Source organism: Schistocerca americana, chromosome 4, assembly GCF_021461395.2.
Source record: "Schistocerca americana isolate TAMUIC-IGC-003095 chromosome 4, iqSchAmer2.1, whole genome shotgun sequence".
Taxonomy (NCBI): domain Eukaryota; kingdom Metazoa; phylum Arthropoda; class Insecta; order Orthoptera; family Acrididae; genus Schistocerca; species Schistocerca americana.
Genome location: NC_060122.1, coordinates 249,584,358 through 249,607,796, shown reverse-complemented (window position 1 = coordinate 249,607,796; position 23,439 = coordinate 249,584,358). Strand labels below are relative to the sequence as shown.

The 23,439-nt window shown below is 42.6% G+C and overlaps 1 protein-coding gene across 2 annotated transcripts in view; it reads right to left on the bottom strand.

Annotated features, from left to right (window-relative positions):
- Window positions 1-1,849: 1,849 nt before the first annotated feature.
- Window positions 1,850-23,439, bottom strand: part of LOC124612493 (gibberellin-regulated protein 14-like) — a 100,044-nt gene continuing 78,454 nt past the window's right edge. Inside the window, exons 1-2 of one of the 2 annotated variants that reach the window (XM_047140729.1) lie at window positions 21,702-21,785; window positions 1,850-2,500 (exon numbers count right to left, since the gene is read on the bottom strand). In XM_047140729.1, the coding sequence (XP_046996685.1) occupies window positions 1,976-2,500; window positions 21,702-21,716 (540 nt within the window). In that variant the 5' untranslated portion in view covers window positions 21,717-21,785 and the 3' untranslated portion in view covers window positions 1,850-1,975. Of the gene's footprint in view, window positions 2,501-21,701; window positions 21,786-23,439 lie in introns of those variants that run through there. The other variant, XM_047140730.1, reaches the window with a different exon arrangement.

Genomic DNA, 23,439 nt, shown 5'->3' with positions numbered 1-23,439 from the left:
TGGCAGTTCTGCAAAGGGCACAGGATCACGACAGTACGGCTCTGTTGAATGCTGAGGGTTATAAACGTCTGCCCCTGTGGCAGAGTAAAAACCTTGATCCATCGCATGAACAACACTTTAACCAGTTCTCACTGACCAGTTGAAACACTGGTTACACCAGCTGAGTCGTTTTCGGTGTTGGACCCATATGAGGCGGAGATGAACGCAATCACCATTTCAATGTGAGAAATAGATTTATTTATTTAATCGTATGGCTAGGGTCCCCCGTCGGGCAGACCGTTCGCCATGTGCCGGTCTTTCAATCTGACGCCACGTCGTCGACCTGCAGTCGATGAGGATGATAAGATGATGATGAGGACAGCACAACACCCAGTCCTTGGGCGGAGAAAATTGAGAAAGAGGTGTGTGTTCGTTATTGCTATATCGTATTCTCGATTATCGCTGTATAGAGAGGTCTCCTGTTGAACGAAACAGCTTTGCAGCAACTCGTGACACTTGGCCAGCAGAACGCCAAAAAATTACTTTATTTCCCTTATGCAACTGAATAGTTGGTAATTCGTCATGATACAGATGTAGGCCCCAGTTATAGACTATATGTGTGTGTGTGTGTGTGTGTGTGTGTGTGTGTGTGTGTGTGTGTGTGTGAGGAAGAGAAAGAGAGAGCATGAGAAGACAGCCAATTACTCGAAAACAACCTCTATCCGTCAGGTAGTTTCATAGGTTGCAAGTAATCAACTATAGAACGGTTTGGGGGACCTAAGTACTTGTAGTCTCAAAAAGAAGTCACTTAATCTACTATTTCGTCAGTATTTTGTTAATTGCTACAACACTTTATTACTGTGCTTCACTTTTTTAATAAAAACCAATTTTCTTCTGGGATCATTTATTAATCCCAGAATTACAACACTCCTAGCAAAAACTATTAAGTTAGTGTGAATATTAAATGTGTAGCCTACGGCTTACCTAAACTACGCTTCTAGGGATCCAGGATTTTATATTCACATTTTCTTTGTTCTCGTATCTGCTTAGTTAATGGGTCACTACATAGGTGTCCATACTTAACAAATGCTAACAAAATTCTGTGACAAATAATTAGCAATTGTATATAAAAAATAAAAAGCTTGTTCCAGCAAACAAGGAGGCATTACTTTATTACAGCATACTAATCAAGTAACTTTTCAGGCAACAGAAACCGTCCTGGAAAACTTTTGCAGATACTGTAACTTGTCAACAAGAAATTAAACAGGAAACTAGAAATTTCATTGTGTTTAGTAATGAGTATTGTATTAAGACTTTTGTATAACACACGAGACGATGAGTTCAGCGATTAAACGCATATAACATGAAAAATTGACGACTTACAGTGTGACTGATGTAACATACATCTGATGATTACTGTCCTTTACTAAAACTGTCCACGAAGAAAAGTAAAAGTGCTATCCAGCCTGACAGTAAACAGTATTTTACATTATGTATGAACAAACTATGTTCAGAGCTGTTTACACTGAGGTACAACATATAATGGGATCGATCTGTCCTGAGTTTCAGTGTGTTTTCATTACTACTATTGCGTGACTGGTGGCTTTCAAGCATATTTTATGGAGAGGTTCCATATTCGTTCCATCAGGATTCCTTTCAAATAGTTTATATTAGCTCTAAAGTAGAATGCATGTATAGAGTGAGGAAAGGAAAAGGGAGAAACTATAATAATTTGATAAGCAGGTTTTGTAGTATTGTTTCATTTAATTATAAAATACAGTATGGCTGCTATGAGATTAGAGTATAATTTACCCTTTTGAGCTTCTAGTTTGATTAAAGTAACCACTGTGAAACAAACATTCAGACTAAGTGATTTTGCAAAATATTTATTATGTTATTGTACATAATGAAAGTTACAGTTAATTGACATAATATGCATTATTTAGTCGCAGGCAGGCGAAGAAAGTCAATGATGATCTAACTGCTGCCTGCCAGATCATTGACCAATTGGTCGCAAGAGTCCAGAGTTTACATTTCCAGGTCTGGTGAAGCCTGGGTCTCCTACACTGGCTGGTCTGTTGTATTCTGGGTCCTTGATTGGCCTCGTGAAGCCTGGGTCCCCTACACTGGCTGGTCTGTTGTATTCTGGATCCTTGACAGGCCTGGTGAAACCTGGGTCCCCAATGCTGGCTGGGTCCTTGACAGGCCTGGTGAAACCTGGGTCCCCAATACTGGCTGGGTCCTTGACAGGCCTGGTGAAGCCTGGATCTCCTACACTGGCTGGTCTGTCATAGTTTGGATCTTTAACAGGCCTGGTGAAACCTGGGTCCCCAATATTGGCTGGTCTGTTGTGTTCTGGGTCCTTGACAGGCCTGGTGAAACCTGGATCTCCTACACTGGCTGGTCTGTCATAGTTTGGATCTTTGACAGGCTTGCTAAATCCGGGGTCTAGAGGTCGTTTACCTCCTCCAAACTGTGCGTTTGAGGTGGTGGCAAACCATGCCACCGTAGCTATAACCATCTGAAACAACAGATGAAATACTGTAGGTGCTATATTAAACTAAATTTCCATTTAGTATGAAGGTTCTAAACTAAGAAACAAATAATGCAGGTATTTCCTTTCTACTGTCTTGATATACTATATCCATCTGGAGACTATGGATTCAGTAACATAATTTTTGAAGAGATTGGGGAAAAAAATGAATTTACGAATAAATTCTTTCAATGATAGTCAGAGGCAAAATTTTAGCTATCGACGTGATTCAAATTTGAAGAGAAAATATAGCAAAAAATGAAGTTTTTAGCAACATACAGAAATTTCTGTGTCTCTCTATATACAATGAAGGTAACGACCTTAACTGAACGAATCTGGTCGTAGATCGTATGATCACTTTACTTCTGGATATTCCTTCCACTATAAATGAATGTTTCATTAACAACCAGTAAAAAGCGTAGTGTAGTAGGCCGACATGTTAACTTTCAAGCTAAATTTAAGTACGCTTCAGTAGTAACATGGGAAATTGCGAAGACTATTATGTTAGCATTAATTAAATTTCAGCTGCTGTGCTGTTTAATAATCAGGAAAGGCCAGCCACACACAAGCCAACCATGTTTAAAAAGCCTGATAACTGAAATGTTCTACAAAATTTGGCTGGAATACCTGTACTCTTTTATGACTAGTGAACCTCTGGGGTTACGTCGCTAGCGCGCGTTAGAGCGTGCGTTATTGGTACACAGCAAATCCTATTTCGATTACGGCTACTATTAGAGAATTTTGCTTCGAGAGAGAATCGATAAGGAAAGAGGAGAGCGGGGAGAAGGGAGTAATTAATTCGCCACGTTATGACATGCGAGGAAAGATTATTAGCACTTCCCTGTATTGCAGGTTGACATGAATAGCAGGGAGAGCAAATGGCTCCTTGCTGCCGTCGAATGATGCTTTAGGTAGGTGATGAAGCTTCCACGGTTTAAATATCTCAGTGCAGCCATTAAGAAAATGAAACTGAAACAATAGTAAATTGCCAAAAGGTGAAAGCTGCATATCGACTCAGCTAAAATATCTACAACAAGAGCTGTATCATCAGGCACAAAATTAACACATTACAAAACAGAATTTAATTCAGAATGCCTCTATGGATTAGATACACTTACTCTAAAAAGGGAAACTGACATTGAAAACAGTGAGAAAAAAGAACGAAAAATCTTAAGAAAAATTCTAGGTCCAAAACTTATAGACGAAACATACCCACTGAGATGCCATTAGAAAACAAAAAAATACACAAATATCCATTGAGACATTTGAAACGCAGGCTAAGGTCACAAAACTGAACCCAGACTAACTTACAAATGGCCTATTTTCAAATGGTTCAAATGGCCCTAAGCACTATGAGACTTAACATCTGAGGTCGACGTCCCATAGACTTAGAACTACATAAACCTAACTAACCTAAGGACATCACACATATCCATGCCCGTGGAAGGACTCGAACCTGCGACCTTAGCAGCAGCGCGGTTCCGGACTGAAGCACCTAGAACCGCTCGGCCACATCGACCGGCAATGGTCTATTTTGTTTTTACAGTAGAAGCAAAGCCACAACGGGATGAAGTGGGTTGGCGAGATCAAAACTGATCTGCAATTGCGAAGAATTACTCCAGAAGACGGCCAAACGGTGAAATCTTCAGGCCCAGATTTGACACGTGACAAGTTACCGAGAGAAAAATCCAAAGTAAAATACTTGGTCTGAAGAGAGAAAGGGAGCACACAGGAAGAGAACGAAAGAAATATGTCACCAAAGAAGGCATTGACTAACTCTAAGTAGTTTGCGTAGTCATAATGGGCTTACTCGCTAATAAAAATAAACAGTCTGTGCACTGTATCGTTTGAACTGCAGAAAGAAAAGAATAAGCTGTAAACTGTGCACTCTGCTTTTATATGTCGATGAACTAACACAGTTTTCCCCCGTGTGATAGGAACAAACCGATGGGTCACTGGCGAAAAAATGCGTGAGCACGATATTAGGTTTGATCATTTGCTTTCGTGTGAATAAGCCTTGAAATGTTTCGTATCAGCCAATTACTGATCTGGAGCTGTGTTACAAGCGCCACGGAGTAATACGAAGTACATAAGAATATATTCCATAAACACGTCAGTGCCGCGTATTTCAAAATCCAGCACATTCTTGAACTGCAATTTCTCTACATCAAGCTTACGACGACAGCTACAACTGCACACGATCTTTATTTTTGCCTGCTGCAAATACATAACACATATCGAAATCCTGCAACAAAGTGAAGTGTAAGCAATGCAGAGATTCTTGAAAGACTGCTAAATCAGATCACACCCTCAGATTCAAAAGTAATACAGTGCCTGTTTTCTCTTTAAAACGAAATGTTGTTCCAATCGTGAAACTGAAATTTGCCAATCTACGACACCATTGTCATTGCAGCAATACCATCATACAAACACATTGAAGAACAGAAGAAACTGGTGCACCTGCCTAATACCGTGTAGAGCCCCAGAGAGCATGCAAAAGTGCCGCAACACGACGCGCCATGGACCCGACTAATGTCTAAAGTTGTGCTGGAGGGAACAGACACCATGAATCCTGCAGAGCTGTCTTTAAATCCGTAGCAGTACGAGGGGGTGAAGTTGGCTTTGAGAGAAACTGTCAAGTGTTTTTAAATGTCGGAGTGCGGGACATAATGGCGGGGTTGTAGAACTGTTTGACGAACGCTCCCGCTCCATAGAGCCGTCGGTTAAACATTGTACATGAGGACTCTGGATGCACAATAGGAAGCTAGACCACAAGGTTTAGGAACGGACAGTAGCATTTGCATAGTGAAGATTCACAGTGCAGAAAAGAAGAACTGAAGACCTGAACGAATGTTAATGACTGACGTCATATATGTGAAGCACCGAGAATTTTGGTTTCTGATGGTCATTGTTGCAATACATACTAATTACAGAAGTGCGAATAAATAGTTAAATTCAAGCATTAATAGACTTATGGGAAAGGAAGCTTCTGTGTAACGAACTGCGTCTATCGTATTTACATGGTTAATGATTATATTGCGTGAACACTGGAACTAAGAACTTAATTAGAATCATCAGATAAATTGTGAGGGCATAGTACGAAGTTAATACGCGGAGTGACTCTGCTAACAGATGCGCATGTTTTCAAACAAATACACTCCTGGAAATTGAAATAAGAACACCGTGAATTCATTGTCCCAGGATGGGGAAACTTTATTGACACATTCCTGGGGTCAGATACATCACATGATCACACTGACAGAACCACAGGCACATAGACACAGGCAACAGAGCATGCACAATGTCGGCACTAGTACAGTGTATTCCACCTTTCGCAGCAATGCAGGCTGCTATTCTCCCATGGAGACAATCGTAGAGATGCTGGATGTAGTCCCGTGGAACGGCTTGCCATGTCATTTCCACCTGGCGCCTCAGTTGGACCAGAGTTCGTGCTGGACGTGCAGACCGCGTGAGACGACGCTTCATCCAGTCCCAAACATGCTCAATGGGGGACAGATCCGGAGATCTTGCTGGGCAGGGTAGTTGACTTACACCTTCTAGAGCACGTTGGGTGGCACGGGATACATGCGGACGTGCATTGTCCTGTTGGAACAGCAAGTTCCCTTGCCGGTCTAGGAATGGTAGAACGATGGGTTCGATGACGGTTTGGATGTACCGTGCACTATTCAGTGTCCCCTCGACGATCACCAGTGGTGTACGGCCAGTGTAGGAGATCGCTCCCCACACCATGATGCCGGGTGTTGGCCCTGTGTGCCTCGGTCGTATGCAGTCCTGATTGTGGCGCTCACCTGCACGGCGCCAAACACGCATACGACCATCATTGGCACCAAGGCAGAAGCGACTCTCATCGCTGAAGACGACACGTCTCCATTCGTCCCTCCATTCACGCCTGTTGCGACACCACTGGAGGCAGGCTGCACGATGTTGGGGCGTGAGCGGAAGATGGCCTAACGGTGTGCGGGACCGTAGCCCAGCTTCATGGAGACGGTTGCGAATGGTCCTCGCCGATACCCCAGGAGCAACAGTGTCCCTAATTTGCTGGGAAGTGGCGGTGCGGTCCCCTACGGCACTGCGTAGGATCCTACGGTCTTGGCGTGCATCCGTGCGTCGCTGCGGTCCGGTCCCAGGTCGACGGGCACGTGCACCTTCCCCCGACCACTGGCGACAACATCGATGTACTGTGGAGACCTCACGCCCCACGTGTTGAGCAATTCGGCGGTACGTCCACCCGGCCTCCCGCATGCCCACTATACGCCCTCGCTCAAAGTCCGTCAACTGCACATACGGTTCACGTCCACGCCGTCGCGGCATGCTACCAGTGTTAAAGACTGCGATGGAGCTCCGTATGCCACGGCAAACTGGCTGACACTGACGGCGGCGGTGCACAAATGCTGCGCAGCTAGCGCCATTCGACGGCCAACACCGTGGTTCCTGGTGTGTCCGCTGTGCCGTGCGTGTGATCATTGCTTGTACAGCCCTCTCGCAGTGTCCGGAGCAAGTATGGTGGGTCTGACACACCGGTGTCAATGTGTTCTTTTTTCCATTTCCAGGAGTGTATATCAGATCAAGCGTGTGCTATTTGCTACTGTAATATTTGTACCTCATTTAACATCTTATCAAATCCCATACTGGTTCCTGTCTATTATCTACACTGAAGAGTCAAAGAAACTGGAGCACCTGCCTAATGTCGTGTAGAGTCCCAGCGAGCAGGCAGAAGTGCCGCTACACGACGTGGCATGGACTCGACTAATGTCTGAAGCAGTGCTGGAGGGAATTGACACCATGAACCCTGCATGGCTGTCCATAAATCCGTCTGAGAGTACAAGGGGTTGGAGATCTCTTCTGAACAGCACGTTACAAAGCTTCACAGTTATGCTCAATAATGTTAATGCCTGGGGAGTTTGATGGCCAAAGGAAGTGTTTAAACTCAGAAGAGTGTTTCTGGAGCCACTCTGCAGCAATTCTGGACGTGTGGGATGTCGCATTGTCCTGCTGGAATTTCCCAAGTCCGCCGGAATGCACAATGCACATGAATGGATGAAGGTGATTAGACAGAATGCTTACGTACGTGTCACCTGTCAGGGTCGTATCTAGACGTATGAGGGGTCCCATATCACTTCAACTGCACACATCTCACACCATAACAGAGCCTCCATCAGCTTGAACAATCACCTGCAAAAGTGCTGTGTCCACGGATTCGTGAGGTGGTCTCCATACCAGTACACTCCCATACTCTCGGTACAATTTGAAGCGAGACTCGTCCGACCAGGCAATATGTTTCCAGTCATCAACAGTCCAATGTCGGTGTTGACGGGCCCAGGCGAGGTGTAAAGCTTTGTGTCGTGCAGTCATCAAGGGTACACGAGTGGGCCTTCGGCTCCGAAAGCCCATATCGGTGATGTTTCGTTGACACCTGTCGATGGCCCAGCATTGAAATCTGCAGAAATTTGCGGAAGAGTTGTTCTCCTGTCATGTTAAACGATTCTCTTTAGTTGTTTCGTTGTTATAGGATCTTTTTCCGGCCGCAGCGATGTCGGAGGTTTGATGTTATACCGGATTCCTCATATTCACGCTACTCTCGTGATATGGTCGTACCGGAAAATCTCTATTTCTCGTTTCCTCGTAAATTCTGTGTCCCATCGCTCGTGCGCCGACTGTAACACCACGTTGAAAGTCACTTAAATCTTGCTAACCTGCCATTGTAGCAGCAGTAACCGATATAACAACTGAGCCAGACACTTGTCTTACATAGGCGTTGCCGACCGCAGCGCCTTATTCTGCCTGTTTACATACCTCTATATTTGAATACGCATGACAATACGAGTTTCTTTACCACTTCAGTGTATAATTTGCTCCACATCCCTCCCTATATTTCTTCTACTTTTTAGTAAAATAATAGATATACATGCTTACAGTAACTGTAAATTGACGGTTACACCTACTCTATAAAAGAAAATCTTGAAACGAGTCACAGGAAGAGCTTATTGCACTAGTTAGAACAACGTAAGGAAATGATTCTATCAGTTGTTAATTGGTGTTTTATTGAGGGACTTTGGGTATGCCTTTGAGTCAGCAGACTTTATCTTAAGCATTGTTTTGTTGGTCTTCATACACAAGTTGAACATCTTCGTTAATCGAATCAAAAGAAGCGGTTCGATTTCCTGGTGTAGCGTAGCGCTAAGGTGTAATCTAAGATCGTTCATCTACATGCACAAAGTGGAAACATAAACATATTCCATTATTATGAGTAGTACTCCTACACTGAACCTTGAGGTACAAATGACGTCATGTTTCTCTATAGAGCCTTTCGCGTCCCCTCCGTTATACTGGAAAGCACAGTGAAAAATGATTCAAATTACTTGTCATCTGTGCTAGAGACACCTTAAATTTCCAGTTTTTCAGTCAGCGTATCAAGAATGATCGACGTAGTCTATCTTCAGCCAGTTTAACGCTGTCGGAGACATTGACAAATGCAGTTATGACACTATGGTGGCCCGACAGCTTGATACATGACTGTGAAATATCTCATTTGTCAATCAGTATCATGTCAGCTCGCTGTGAAATATGTATTCCTCTATGTTCGACAACGCTGGAAAATGAAACATTGACATACAGCCTACGAGACAGCGGTGTTATAGTACACTACTGGCCATTCAAAGTGCTACACCAAGAAGAAATGCAGATGATAAACGGGTATTCATTGGACAAATATATTATATTTGAACTGACATGTGATAACATTTTCACGCAATTTGGGTGCAGAGATCCTGAGACATCAGTACCCAGAACAACCACCTCTGGCCGTAATAACGGCCTTGATACGCCTGGGCATTGAGTCAAACAGAGCTTGGATGGCGTGTACAGGTACAGCTGCCCATGCAGCTTCAACACGATACCACAGTTCATCGAGAGTAGTGACTGGCGTATTGTGAGGAGCCAGTTGCTCGGCCACCATTGACCAGACGTTTTCAATTGGTGAGAGATCTGGAGAATGTGCTGGCCAGGGCAGCAGTCGAACAGTTTCTGTATCCAGAAAGGCCCGTACAGGACCTGCATTATGCGGTCGTGCATTATCCTCATGAAATGTAGGGTTTCGCAGGGATCGAATGAAGGGTAGAGCAACGGGTCGTAACACTTCTGAAACGTAACGTCCACTGTTGAAAGTGACGTCAATGCGAACAAGAGGTGACCGAGACGTGTAACCAATGGCACCCCATACCATCACGCCGAGTGATACGCCATTATGGCGATGACGAATACACGCTTCCAATGTGCGTTCACCGCGATGTCACCAAACACGGATGCGACCATCATGATGCTGTAAACAGAACCTGTATTCGTCCGAAAAAATGACGTTTTGCTATTCGTGCACCCAGGTTCGTCGTTGAGTACACCATCGCAGGCGCTCCTGTCTGTGATGCAGCGTCAAGGGTAACCACAGCCATGGTCTCCGAGCTGATAGCCATGCTGCTGCAAACGTCGTCGAATTGTTAGTGAAGATGGTTGTTGTCTTGCAAACGTCCCCATCTGTTGACTCAGGGATCGTGACGTGGCGGCACGATCCGTTACAGCCATGCGCATAAGATGCCTGCTATCTCGGCTGCTAGTGATACGAGGCCGTTGGGATCCAGCGTGGCGTTCCGTCTTACTCTCCTGAACCCACCGATTCGATATTCTGCCAACAGTCATTCGATCTCGACCAACACGAGTAGCAATGTCGCGATACGATAAACCGCAATCGTGTTAGGCTACAATCCGACCTTTATCAAAGTCGGATACGTGATGGTACGCGTTTCTCCTCCTTACACGAGGCATCACAACAACGTTTCACCAGGCAACACCTGTGAACTGCTCTTTGTTTATGAAAAATCGGTTGGAAACTTTCCTCATGTTAGCACGTTGTAGGTGACGCCACTGGCGCCAACCTTGTGTGAATGCTCTGAAAAGCTAATGATTTGCATATCACAGCATCTTCTTCCTGTCGGTTAAATTTCCTGTCTGTAGCACGTTCATCTTTGTGGTGTAGCAATTTTAATGGCCAGTTGTGTAGAATGCTTAAAAAGTACGGGGGTTTTCAATAAGTAATGAAAGGCAACGTCACGTTCTTGTCGGCCGGTACCGGTTGAAAAATGAGGAAGTTTTGGTGGGACATAGTGGAAAATTCCCACTTCAGCGCCTACAGTTTCGTAAAGTTTCGATACGTGGCGGAGCTATACATAGCCTTCAGACTGTTGTCTGTAACGGAGGTGTGTTCCAAGCAGACAGATGTCATTGGGTTTCTTTTGGTGGAAAACCAGAGAATCTCGGATGTTCATTGGCGCTTGCAGAATGTCTGCGGAGACCTGGGGCCAGGCGTCCGTCATCATCACAACAAGGTTGCGCAAATCCATCCTATCTCTAATGTGCTGGCTGGCCGCATGCTGCTGACTCCTGCAGTATTGGTAAATGTGGACACTATCGTTCGAGGTGATCGACGGATCACATCAGACACCTCAGTGTTCAACTGGACGTCTCTGTTGGTAGTGTTGACATACTCGACAACCAGTTTTCGCACTCAAAGGCGTTTGTCCACTGGGTTCCTCACTGCCTAACAACTGTACAGGATGGGCGTATGGGCAGGCGATGGGCGTTATGAAATGAATAGGACAAAATTTAGACAAAGGCCATTTATTGGCGGTAGCATGTTAAAAAGGGGTAACATGGGCCAAGGGAGGTGAGGGTGAGCCAGAGCGTAGAGTTTGGCAAAACATAGTTCCTGAAGCTACCGAAAATTGTTGTCTGCCAAAACTAAGTCAACAGCGCCGCACCACCAGGAGAAACAAGAGATGTTCAATGCCACAGGGTGCGCATCGGACTCGTGGGTGAGCAAGAATACAAGAGAGGGCCCGGTGGCAGCGTACATTCGACGCACTACGCGGCTTCCTCCGCCCTGATTGGTCGCGATAGAGAAAACCGCACGGGCGGCATGGAATTTTCCAGAGTGCCGCTTGCTAAGCGACGCCTGGGGCGGCGTTACCTCGTCAGCACGTGAGGGAGGCGAGTGGCCAAGGTGCCCTTCTTCGGTGCTGACTTCCTGTTGCTAAATCGTGGGACAAATGAATTTACAGGCATCTAACACTGCCGGCCGTGGCTCGGCCGTAATGGAAAAATGAAGTTACCGTTTGAAAGTTCATATAATAAAGTAAAATCCCCTACTGTCTGGATCATCCCTTACACAAAAGACCAAAGAGAGCAACGAAGGACCATCTGAGCGGAGTTGCTGGCGCATTACGATGCTGAGTGTGACAATTTTTTGTTAAACATCATTACAAGCATTGAAACGAGGGTTCATCACTTCGAACCAGGAACAAAATTGAAATCCATAAAGTGGCGCCATGCTACCTCTCCCCCGAAGAAAAGGTTCAAAGCTGCACCCTCAACCGGTAAAGTCATGGCAACGGTTTTCAAAAATTGTTCAGTTGTGTACGAAATCTTATGGGACCAAACTGCTGAGGTCATCAGTCCCTAAGCTTACACACTACTTAACCTAAACTATCCTAAGGACAAACACAGACACACACATCCATGCCCGAGAGAGGACTCGAACCCCCGCCAGGACCAACCGCACAGTCCATGACTGCAGAGCCTTAGATCGCTCGGCTAATCCTGGCAACGGTTTTCTTCGACTCTGAACGGACTATTCTGTTTGATGTCCTCCCACATGGTGCAACATTCAACTCTAAAATGTATTGTGTTACTCTCAGGAAACTGAACAAATGACTTCAGCGTTTTCGTCAACACAGAAATGCAAACGAACTTCTCCTTCTCCATGGTAACGCAAGGCCTCAAGTCTACGAGCCTGAGAAGAGCTCACAAAACTTTATCGGACTGTTGCTCCTCTTTCACCCTGCAGCCCGGATCTCGTATCTTCCGATTTCCATTGGCCCAATGAAGGATGCATTCCACAGGAAGAGGTAGGTTGGTGATGGGGAGTTTATTGATGCAGCACGACCTTAGCTCCAACGTCGACTATTAGAGTGGTACCATGCGGGCATACATGCCCTCCCAGTAATATGGTGCAAGTCCCTCGCATTGAACAGAGATTATGTTAAAAATAGCGATTTGTAGCCAAAAGAATGGGTCATAATGTAGCGTGTTGGTACTGTCAATAAAGCCAATCTGCTTTCAGAAATAAATTAGTTGCATCATTTATCGAACGACACTCGTACATGGGAAAGTATGTGCCTTCCAGGAACGACTGAGAATATCCATCACAGCGAGCAGTACTGCATAAATAATATCTATCACTATATATTGGTTCAGGATTAGTGATCTTTCGACATGTCTAAATAAAACTTTTCAGCAGTATTTTCGTTTGTATTGACAGCAAAAATTGTATCATTCCTTATATAAAAGTTCATTACACTTCGTGGTTCAGTCTGGAACCGCGCTGCTGCTACGGTCGTAGGTTCGAATCCTGCCACGGACATGGACGTGTGTGATGCCCTTAGGTTAGTTAGGTTTAAGTAGTTCTAAGCCTAGGGGAATGATGACCTCAGATGTTAAGTCCCATAGTGCTTAGAGCTATTTGAACCATACACTCCATGGATTACTTATATAGTAGTCCAATTCCTTAATACAAATGCATATATCTGCAACGGGCAAAGACTTTCATTTTTCTAAGCTACGTACCTATTTGGCGAGAAAACTCTCTGTTTAAGATCGATTGAAGTACTAAAACCTATATACTTGAGATTATGATATCGCACTGTCCTAAAGAGACTGCGTAAAATTCCATCTTGGTTTTGATTTTAGGGACATTAACTTGCAACCTCCCTCAAATTTATAAGATGACTAACGTTGCGTGTCATCTGTTACTGGGCTTTTGCAGCAAATGAATTAATACGTATTGAGGCTTTCTCACAATGTAATGGAACGCATCGGAGGCACAGCTGCACTCTTCACTGCATAAAGATAAAACTTTCAACAGTTACCAAAATCGGTGGACGCCTGATGAATTGCTTTTTCTTTATGCAAAAGCGTTGCTTTTTGATGTGTTTTATGTTGGTTCAAGTGGATGGAATATCAGATTAGCAATTCAGTGTTAGGTTCGGACGTGAGTTATCACCGAGGTTTATGTTTATAGACGCAACTATAAAAACGCATCCCTATTTTGGTTCCAAATTTCACAATGTAGTTTCAAATCGAATTAGCCCTCGTACTTTAAAAGGTTTGTACATCACATAGAGGAGTTTAATTTCTGTGAACATGTACGACTGTCGCTTATCACGGTTTGGATTCACACACTCAGATTTCTCGTTAATCTGTGTGTCGTAATATCTAACCATGTAGTGGCTATAAAGAAATGTTGGTTCCAAAATACGAATAGAACTTGATGGAAACGGGCTGTATATCCTAGGGTGCTTTGATTATGTTGACCTTTCTGCTATCGCGATTCGCATAAGAAAGTCGTTTGTGAAGAGGTGAGGATCGTATGTAACTGGCACATGTAAGAGCAAATAATTTTGTTATCCGTAATATTTCTCTGCTAATTGGAGGTTGCCGTTTTCAATAGGATGGTTGTTCGTTTAGTTTGCAATTATGTTAGTGTACACTTTACTGTAAAAAGGAAACATTTATTACTGTTAATTTTATTACTAATGTAATCTAACAAGATGCTTCAATCGATAACAGCTTCAAGGATGAGAAACTAAGTGTACAAACCAAAATCTGAAACTGACATTTTGAAGGGTCTTAAAGCTCGAGGACTACGACCAACCGCGTCATATTACGTCATAGTGGCCTTTAATCGTACTGACTGTAATATTGGAATCCATGGCACCTTAATACCGTTTGATTACGATTTTTTCGCAGTCATGTTAGTCCTATACACGTATAATCAAGTAGCCGTTTTGCTAGCTGTTGCTGATTATGATGCTGACTGTTGTAGCCCTGATTCATGTTTTTGCGATCAGAGAGGGAAAAGTGTATTTAATGCGTGATAGGTCTGAGAGTATTGCAGCGGAATCAAGAAATATCCCTTCAGGTTTCCTTTTTAACCCGCCAAGATCGCTTGCACGTTGGGTGCTTGGACATAGTTGACCGTCCTTATGTGAGACTAGAATCTTGGACTCAGTGCAGAATATTCGTTGTAATGATTAGACTTGACAAATTACGTCTGCCTGGCCGACTGGATGGCAGACCTGAGAACTTGCCTTTAGACAACGCTGACTTTGTGAGAACGTGAGCGGCTGGAGGTATGAACCCATTGTGTAATCGCAGACACGTAACTGATGGTGAGTCACTAGGCCTTCCGAATCTGAGTGACGCAGAAATCACCGTGTCGGAAACGTTTACATGCGAACCGTATCATGCCGCATGTCAAGAACCACTTCCAACACTAATGGACAAGCTTGCCTCGGGAGAGAACACAACGGCTTTATAACGCCCTTACCAGCCGGATCATGCATCCAAGCCAGAGATGTGCAACGTTGTACTGATAAGCGGGTTCACACTGCCTGTTTCTTCGTAAACTGACTCGAGTTTTTAATCATCGAAATAAGAGAATAGGCTCTATCAACCCGAGGAGTTTCATTTCTTTCTCGCCTCCGCTTCAGGATGCTTTTTTTGTCAAGCAGTGTCTATTTTTACAATAAGTCGTTGGAAAACAAATGAAGTTTAAAAAGTATATAAACAAAAAGACTGTTATAAACTTCAGAAGTACTGAACTACTGACCTCAGTTTCCTGTATAATCAAAAGTGAAAATGACGCATGCCTCAGGAGTGGACATACATATAAAAAATGTTTACCTCTAATATGTGCCTTGTACTGTTAACAAGGACATCAGTGAATTGTTGCAGTGAATGCGACTGTTCTCTACTATGGGGACTGCAACCTTATATAGGGTGATCCATTGATAGTGACCGGGCCAAATATCTCACGAAATAAGCACCAAACGAAAAAACTACAAAGAACGAAACTCGTCTAGCTTGAAGGGGGAAACCAGATGGCGCTATGGTTGGCCCCCTAGATGGCGCTGCCATAGGTCAAACGGATATCAACTGCGTTTTTTAAAAATAGGAACCCCCATTTTTATTACATATTCGTGTAGTACGTAAAGAAATATGGATGTTTTAGTTGGACCACTTTTTTCGCTTTGTGATAGATGGCGCTGTAATAGTCACAAAGGTATGAATACGTGGTATCACGTAATATTCCGCCAGTGAGGACGGTATTTGCTTCGTGATAAAATGGACCGTTTACCAATTGCGGAAAAGGTCGATATCGTGTTGATGTATGGCTGTTGTGATCAAAATGCCCAACGAGCGTGTGCTATGTATGCTGCTCGGTATCCTGGACGACATCATCCAAGTGTCCGGACCGTTTGCCGGATAGTTACGTTATTTAAGGAAACAGGAAGTGTTCAGTCACATGTGAAACATCAACCACGACCAGCAACAAATGATGATGCCCAAGTAGGTGTTTTAGCTGCTGTCGCGGCTAATCCGTACATCAGTAGCAGACGAATTGCGCGAGAATCGGGAATCTCAAAAACGTCGGTGTTGAGAATGCTACATCAACATCGATTGCAAAAAATGGTACAAATGGCTCTGAGCACTACGGGACTTAACTTCTGAGGTCATCAGTCCCCCAGAACTTAGAACTACTTAAACCTAACTAACCTAAAGGCATCACAGACATCCATGCCCGAGGCAGGATTCGAACCTGCGACCGGAGCGGTCGCGCGGTTATAAACTGTAGCGCCTAGAACCGCTCGGCCACCCAAGCCGGCCGACATTGATTGCACACGTACCATATTTATATGCACCAGGAATTGCATGGCGACGACTTTGAACGTCGTGTACAGTTCTGCCACTGGGCACAAGAGAAATTACGGCGCGATGACAATTTCTTGCACGCCGTCTATTTAGCGACGAAGCGTCATTCACCAACTGTGGTAACGTAAACCGGCATAATATGCACTACTGGGCAACGGAAAATCCACGATGGCTGCGACAAGTGGAACGTCAGCGACCTTGGCGGGTTATTGTATGGTGCGGCATTATGGGTGGAAGAATAATTGGCCCCCATTTTATCGATGGCAATCTAAATGCTGATTTCCTACGTAATGGTCTATCGATGATTCTACAAGATGTTTCAGTGCATGACAGAATGACGATGTACTTTCAACACGATGGATGTCCGGCACATAGCTAGCATGCGGTTGACACGGTATTGAATAGCATATTTCACGACAGGTGGATTGGTCGTCGAAGCACCATACCATGGCCCGCACGTTCACCGGATCTGACGTCCCCGGTTTTCTTTCTGTGGGGAAAGTTGAAGGATATTTGCTATCGTGGTACACCGACAACGCCTGACAACATGCGTCAGCGCATTGTCAGATGTACGAACATTACGGAAGGCGAACTACTCGCTGTTGAGAGGAATGTCCGTTACACGTATTGCCAAATGCATTGAGGTTGACAGACATCATTTTGAACATTTATTGCATTAATGTGGTATTTACAGGTAATCACGCTGTAACAGCATGCGTTCTCGGAAATGATAAGTTCACAAAGGTACATGTATCACATTGGAACAACCGAAATAAAATATTCAAACGTACCTAGTTCTGTATTTTAATTTAAAAAACCTTCCTGTTACCAACTGTTCGTCTAAAATTGTGTTTGTGACTATTACAGCGCCATCTATCACAAAGTGAAAAAAGTGGTCCAACTAAAACATTCATATTTTTTTACGTACTACACGAACATGTAATAAAAAATGTGGGTTCCTGTTTTAAAAAACGCAGTTGATATCCGTTTGACCTACCTATGGCAGCGCCATCTCGCGGGCCAACCATAGCACCATCTGGTTCCCCCCTTCAAACTAGACAAGTTTCGTTCTTCGTAGTTTTTTCGTTTGACGCTTATTTCGTGAGATATTTGGCCCGGTCATGATCAGTGGACCACCCTGCATGGAGCCTGGACTGCTGAAATTCGTACTGCCTCAAGCTGCACATGTGAAATATACCGGAAGACAACAGGACCGTTGATACACTACGATCTTTTAGGCTGAACCTCAGGGTTTGGACGCATCGTGCTCTAATGGGATGAAGAAAATGGCACCGCAATCTCTGACCTACTCTGTTCACTTGTCGTATGAGATAATTCGACCCGTTGTTAAGTAGTGCAACATAAATCTGGCAATGAGGAAAGGTATAAGCACTTTCTTTGCTGCAGAAACTTGCAAGTGACACTACTTATTCTGTAGCGTTTCTTGTTCACTCAATGGTAATTTGTAAACTCATTTAGATTCGACTTCTACGCCGATTGTACATCTACTCTCTGCGTAAATTTGCGTGACTGTGTTAGCTCTGCCAAAAGCTGTATATAATTCACTCTGAAAAGCACCACCGGAAGGAAGATTCCTTATATCCAAGCTGTGTCCTATGGTTGTTCTATCCCCGTCGTCAAGTGTTGAACAACGCATACGTGGCAGCTAAAATGTTTACCTGAGCTTTTACTAAGACAGTTTCCAAAACTTAGAAAATTCAAGAGAAACAGAACTTATTTGATAAATCAGGGAAATGTCAGAGAAAACCGAAAATCTCGAGGTATTCTGAGATTCTGGCTGGAACCGATCTGCTCGTTGACGGACAGAAACGTTGCAAGTCATTTTGTTACAAATACCCCTGCGATTTTGCTTAGGGACAGTCGCTTGTGGAGTCGCTCGCCAACCTCGATAATATTCTTTATCGCCCGAGGGTTCTGGTGCTCCTGGCATTGCATGGTTGTGAGTACAAAGGAGTGTAACTCGGACGTGAGAATTTGTGATGTAGGTGTGAATTCGTCATTCGCAAAAAAACAAACTGGACAAGAAAATATACAAATACGAATCCATGTTTAAACATTTATGTTTCCTAGATCGACTTTGAATATTCAGTTTTCGGTTCTTGTTAACTATTTTCAGTGCAAAGTAGTGTTACGACAATTTCCTGTAGTGTCATGTTTCATGTTAACAATGTCCGTAGAGGGAAAACAGTTCCATTTGAAACATGAAGCATAACTGCTATCAAAGTTTGTTACTTTTACGTTCCAGTGACAATATTGTTTGAAGCGTATTCCTGCAAAGATTTCTCGCGCAATTGAAGTGGTTTCACAATGACACAAGATCGTATAACTTAAAGAACTGTAGAGAAACTGTAAATAAGCTATCGTTTCTTCTTCACCTTTCTGGTCTCCAGCTAATAATTTCGCCACAAACCTCTCTAACAGCGTAACTCAAAAAATCTACTTAATGATCTTTTTCTACTCTGTTTCTCTAATGGCGTAAGTTTCATAATCAGACTGTAGCACTAAAGTGGAGTTAGGTGCTGCTAATACGTTTTTTTTTGTTTTTTTTTTTTGCTGCTCTTCCGACGTATTTCTGCAGTAAAATGTATTTCGTAAGGTATTTTATTTGCCTCTGTTCTTAAGCAAAGACACGTCTGATGTCGACGTGAATACGGAGCGTCGTCATTAAAAACAGGCTACTGTGACACAGGAAAAGTGGAAAAAGGCAGTCATACTACTGGAAGTAAAAGATTTGAAGGCAACACAGTTTTAGCAAGTATCCGAAAAGACAGAAGAAAATCCAAGAAAAAAAATCAAGTTGGAAGCAACGGGAAAATTAGGATCAGCACTTAATGACACACAGAAGAGACTATAAATATCTTAGAGGAACTAACAAGTGAAATTATATTACTATTATAATCACTACGATGAGTCTTTTGTAACGCATTTACTATTTCTTTTAGTACTTTTAGTCAATGACCACTCAGTACGGAAGAAACAGTGTAATATGTTTCGCATCTGCTCGCAGTTATGACACTACAGAAATTTTATTTGCCTTAAAAATTTGATTTGTCGTGTTAAAGTCTGAGTACTTGGGTACTAACTCTTTTTTCAGTTACATAGGTACAGAGTGTTATGATCACTGAGCATAAATAAAGAGTGGTGGATACCTCACTGCAGTTATTCCTATTCGTGATTTACAGTGTATTGAGTGCTGTAACACTGTACATGTAACTCTGAACTGACTTCAGACTAAATTTATCAAGAATCGTAAACTAATGTAAAATGTGTACGGAGCACTTGTTTTCTCAGTGTAAATGAAGTTTACAATAAAATATTTTAAATTAATCAGCAATAAACGTATTACGAAATATCATGACTGATCAGTATTTGCCGGCCCGGGTGGCCGAGCGGTTCTAGGCGCTACAGTCTGGAACCACGTGACCGCTACGGTCGCAGGTTAGAATCCTGCCTCGGGCATGGATGTTTGTGATGTCCTTAGGTTAGTTAGGTTTAAGTAGTTCTAAGTTCTAGGGGACTGATGACCTCAGCAGTTAAGTCCCATAGTGCTCAGAGCTCTTTGAACCATTTGATCAGTATTTCTTCAACAACAAAAAGACATGCGTCACAAATACTTTATTTTCGAAACTAGCTGAACTTCGAATGATCACTTATAAGTCGTGTGGCAGCTGAAAAATGTGTTTGACATTGCGTCAGTCCTCGGTGGCGATCTAAAAAATCAAGTTTGCCAACATCCCAAGTAACTCGTAATATTACTATTACAGGTTTCGACAGATCCATCCGATGATGGCAGTGTAGATCTATGGAAACTGGTAAGAGTGATAAAAGGAGTTACCAGCGATCCTGGGGAACTTGATTCTTGAAGACTAAAAAAGTTTACCATCACATAGAACAAAAATTGCTTCAGGGAAATTTGGTATTTCAACTTTAAGAGAACTATAAATCCCACGGATCTTTTTTTGTTTATGAAACTGATCGACGTTTTGTTTTCCCCTTACCGTTCTAACATTTCATTATTTCAGTAACAGTATCGGGTGAGCCAAACAAACGAATTGCTGTCTCCTGCGACTTTAGTTCGATTATGTGAAGCTAAGTAAGCATCACGTGACCGTCCATCATTCATACGAAGCTGGGACTCACATGTCACCCAGCACATTTACAACGAATAAAAATTCTAATCTCTGGAAGCTGTAATCAGGATCAGGCCGATGAAGCCGAGCTGAATCGTGTAGTACCGCATGCACAAAGTTCACGTAAGCCCATGTTCCTCATATCAAAATGGTAGCAAGAGGTTTTCTTCTACCTACCAGTGTTGACTCTTTACCCTAAGGATTTGATAGTAATCTTACGGAAACAGCTCAGCATCTTGAAAAATGCGGTGCATCTTTGTATATATTTTAAACCATTAAGAACTTTTATTTATATATGACAACTCGAACTACTTTAAGCTTGTAAACTTTTATTTGATACTAACTTGTGTAACATACTCCTTGTGAAACCATTCTAAAAATAAACTTATTCGTAGTGTAATCCAGAGTATAATGAATGGTTCAATTGGCTCTGAGCACTATGGGACTTAACTTCTAAGGTCATCAGTCCCCTAGAACTTAGAACTACTTAAACCTAACTAACCTAAGGACATCATACACATCAATGCCCGAGGCAGTATTCTAACCTGCGACCGTAGTGGTCGCGTGGTTCCCGATTGTTGCGCCTAGAACCGCTCGGCCACCTCGGCTGGCCGTGTAATTTATCTCCCTAGTATATTGTACTATTGATAATGCTAAGCTTGTTCTATCAATCTACTTAAATTCAATATTTATGTTAAACCTGTGCGGCTATAATTATTACTGACTTAATAGCAGATGATGCCTTAAAGTCAAATAAAAAAAGTGGCCAAGAATAGAGGCCTTCTATGAACACAAACAAGGCTGTTATCTTCCATTAAATTAATATGAGATCCTGTTTACTGGCGTACTCGTTTATCAACTCATATCAAAACAGATAGACGAATAGTAAGTAAATTGAAGTGAATTGTGTGACATTAGTTGACGTAAAGTTGTAATAAACGTCGTCGAGCGAGAGGACTAGTGCAAGCCATAGGAGGTAGGAAGGGGGAGGGGGGGAAGGAAGGTTCGGGCGGCGGGTAGACACACGAATTTAAAGGAAAGAAGTTCGTGTTCCCTATGCTATTTCAAAAAACTGCAAGGAAAAGTTAAATTAAAAAACGTACATGTAAACCGAATCCTCAAATTTTCGACTAAATTAGAAAAACACACTTTGGAAAGAAGTAGCATAACATGAAGTAGGTAACAAAATGGACGCTCACCAGTAGCTTGGCCATGTGGCTGCGTGAGCTGGACTGAGAACCGCAGTGAGGCGTTCTTTCGCTTTTAACCGCTGGGCCCTTACCTTGAACCGTTCTTAGCTTGTGTTAGCTGCGCAAACAATGAGTTTGGCGAATCATCGTCGTAGGCCTCAGGGGAGAAAGTTGTCCCACTGCTGATCTTTCTGACCCATAAAGGATTAACAAAGGTGAAGAGACGCACGTATGTATAAGTCTTGTTACTGGAATTTGCTGGAATGTTTCTACCTATTTTGAATAATTTCAGCGTGTGCATCAAGTATATTGTAATATGAATTAGTGAATAAAAACACAGCAGATGCGAAGCAAATTAACTAGATGTACGCATTATATGCCAAATTCCAAAATGAATCCCCTTTTCTCTTTCTAAGAACTTATGGTTTTATGGAGTGGAATAAAATGTCAGAAGGAGTAACGAGCTAAAGAATATGTTCACCCCCTTATCACTACGATATCGAACCGAATACTTTTGAGATTCTTTCCAGTAGAAGATTAACTGATGAGGAAATATACGCTATTTCTGTTTGTTATGCACTAATTTTGAGACAGAATAGAGTATGGACTCTCCAGTGAGAAAATATTTGCAGAAGTAGAAGAACGTCAGCTTCAGTTGCGACAGTTTAATTTATTTGTGCGTCACTTTCTACCATTAGATTAGAATCAAGTGCAGAGCAAAGCTGTAACAATGGTGATAAGCAGAATGTATATGGATAGGAAGGGGGGGGACACATGTGTAGCGCAATTACAGGACATATGAGCTCTTGCTGCGAGTATCAATCCTTACAAAAATAACGCATTAGATAAACATTTACCAAAACGCCATATTTCACTTGAAATGCTTTATGCAATCAGCTGATCAACGTAAGAGATTTACGTTGTCTATTTTTATTCGAGTTTCATGATAAGGCTAGAGATTTATTTCTTGAAACGAGAACCTTATGTAATGAACATAACCGCAATAACTGTTACAAGACGTAGTTCGAAATATTACGCATAAAATAGTCCATAACGAATAATAAACAAATTCTTGCATAAATCAAGTTATATACTTAGTTACAGGCATTGCATGTTTCATAGATAATAAGTAACTACCTGGTGTGATTTTAACCCAACAAAGGTGCTCCCTCGACCAGTGGTTATTATTATGCAAATACGATGTGGTTGCCAGATTTTGAAAAATTAAAAAAAGGAATGATGGCTTATTACTTGTTTATAACAACATTTTTAGAACTAAAATACACAAATATACAATATTATATCACACAAAAAATTGCATAGCTCTGCCATATATTTAATAGAGTACATGAAATACTAATAGTGCAGAACCAAGCATCTAAAAAACACAAAAAGTACTTATTTATCATTTTCAAGGACTAGTCAATCAGATTCAAATCGGTTCTAATTGTATTTCACTGAAATTTTGGCGCTTTTTAACAGCTGAGTGTTTCTCTTTTCCAATTTCAAAAATTCTGAACAAGACATGCTTCCATAGTTGTCTGTTGAGCACTTGTTTCTTATGTCACAACTCTTATTCTTCACGAATGAAAAGATTCGCTCCAGAAAGGCACTGGGGCCAGGGTTACTGAGCAAAAATCATATGACTTTGGAAATATTTTATATACCTGACTCAGGTATGAAAGAAGGAAAGATTTTTAAGCCACTTAGCAACATAATCACCATCTTTGTTTATACTGCTGCTAAG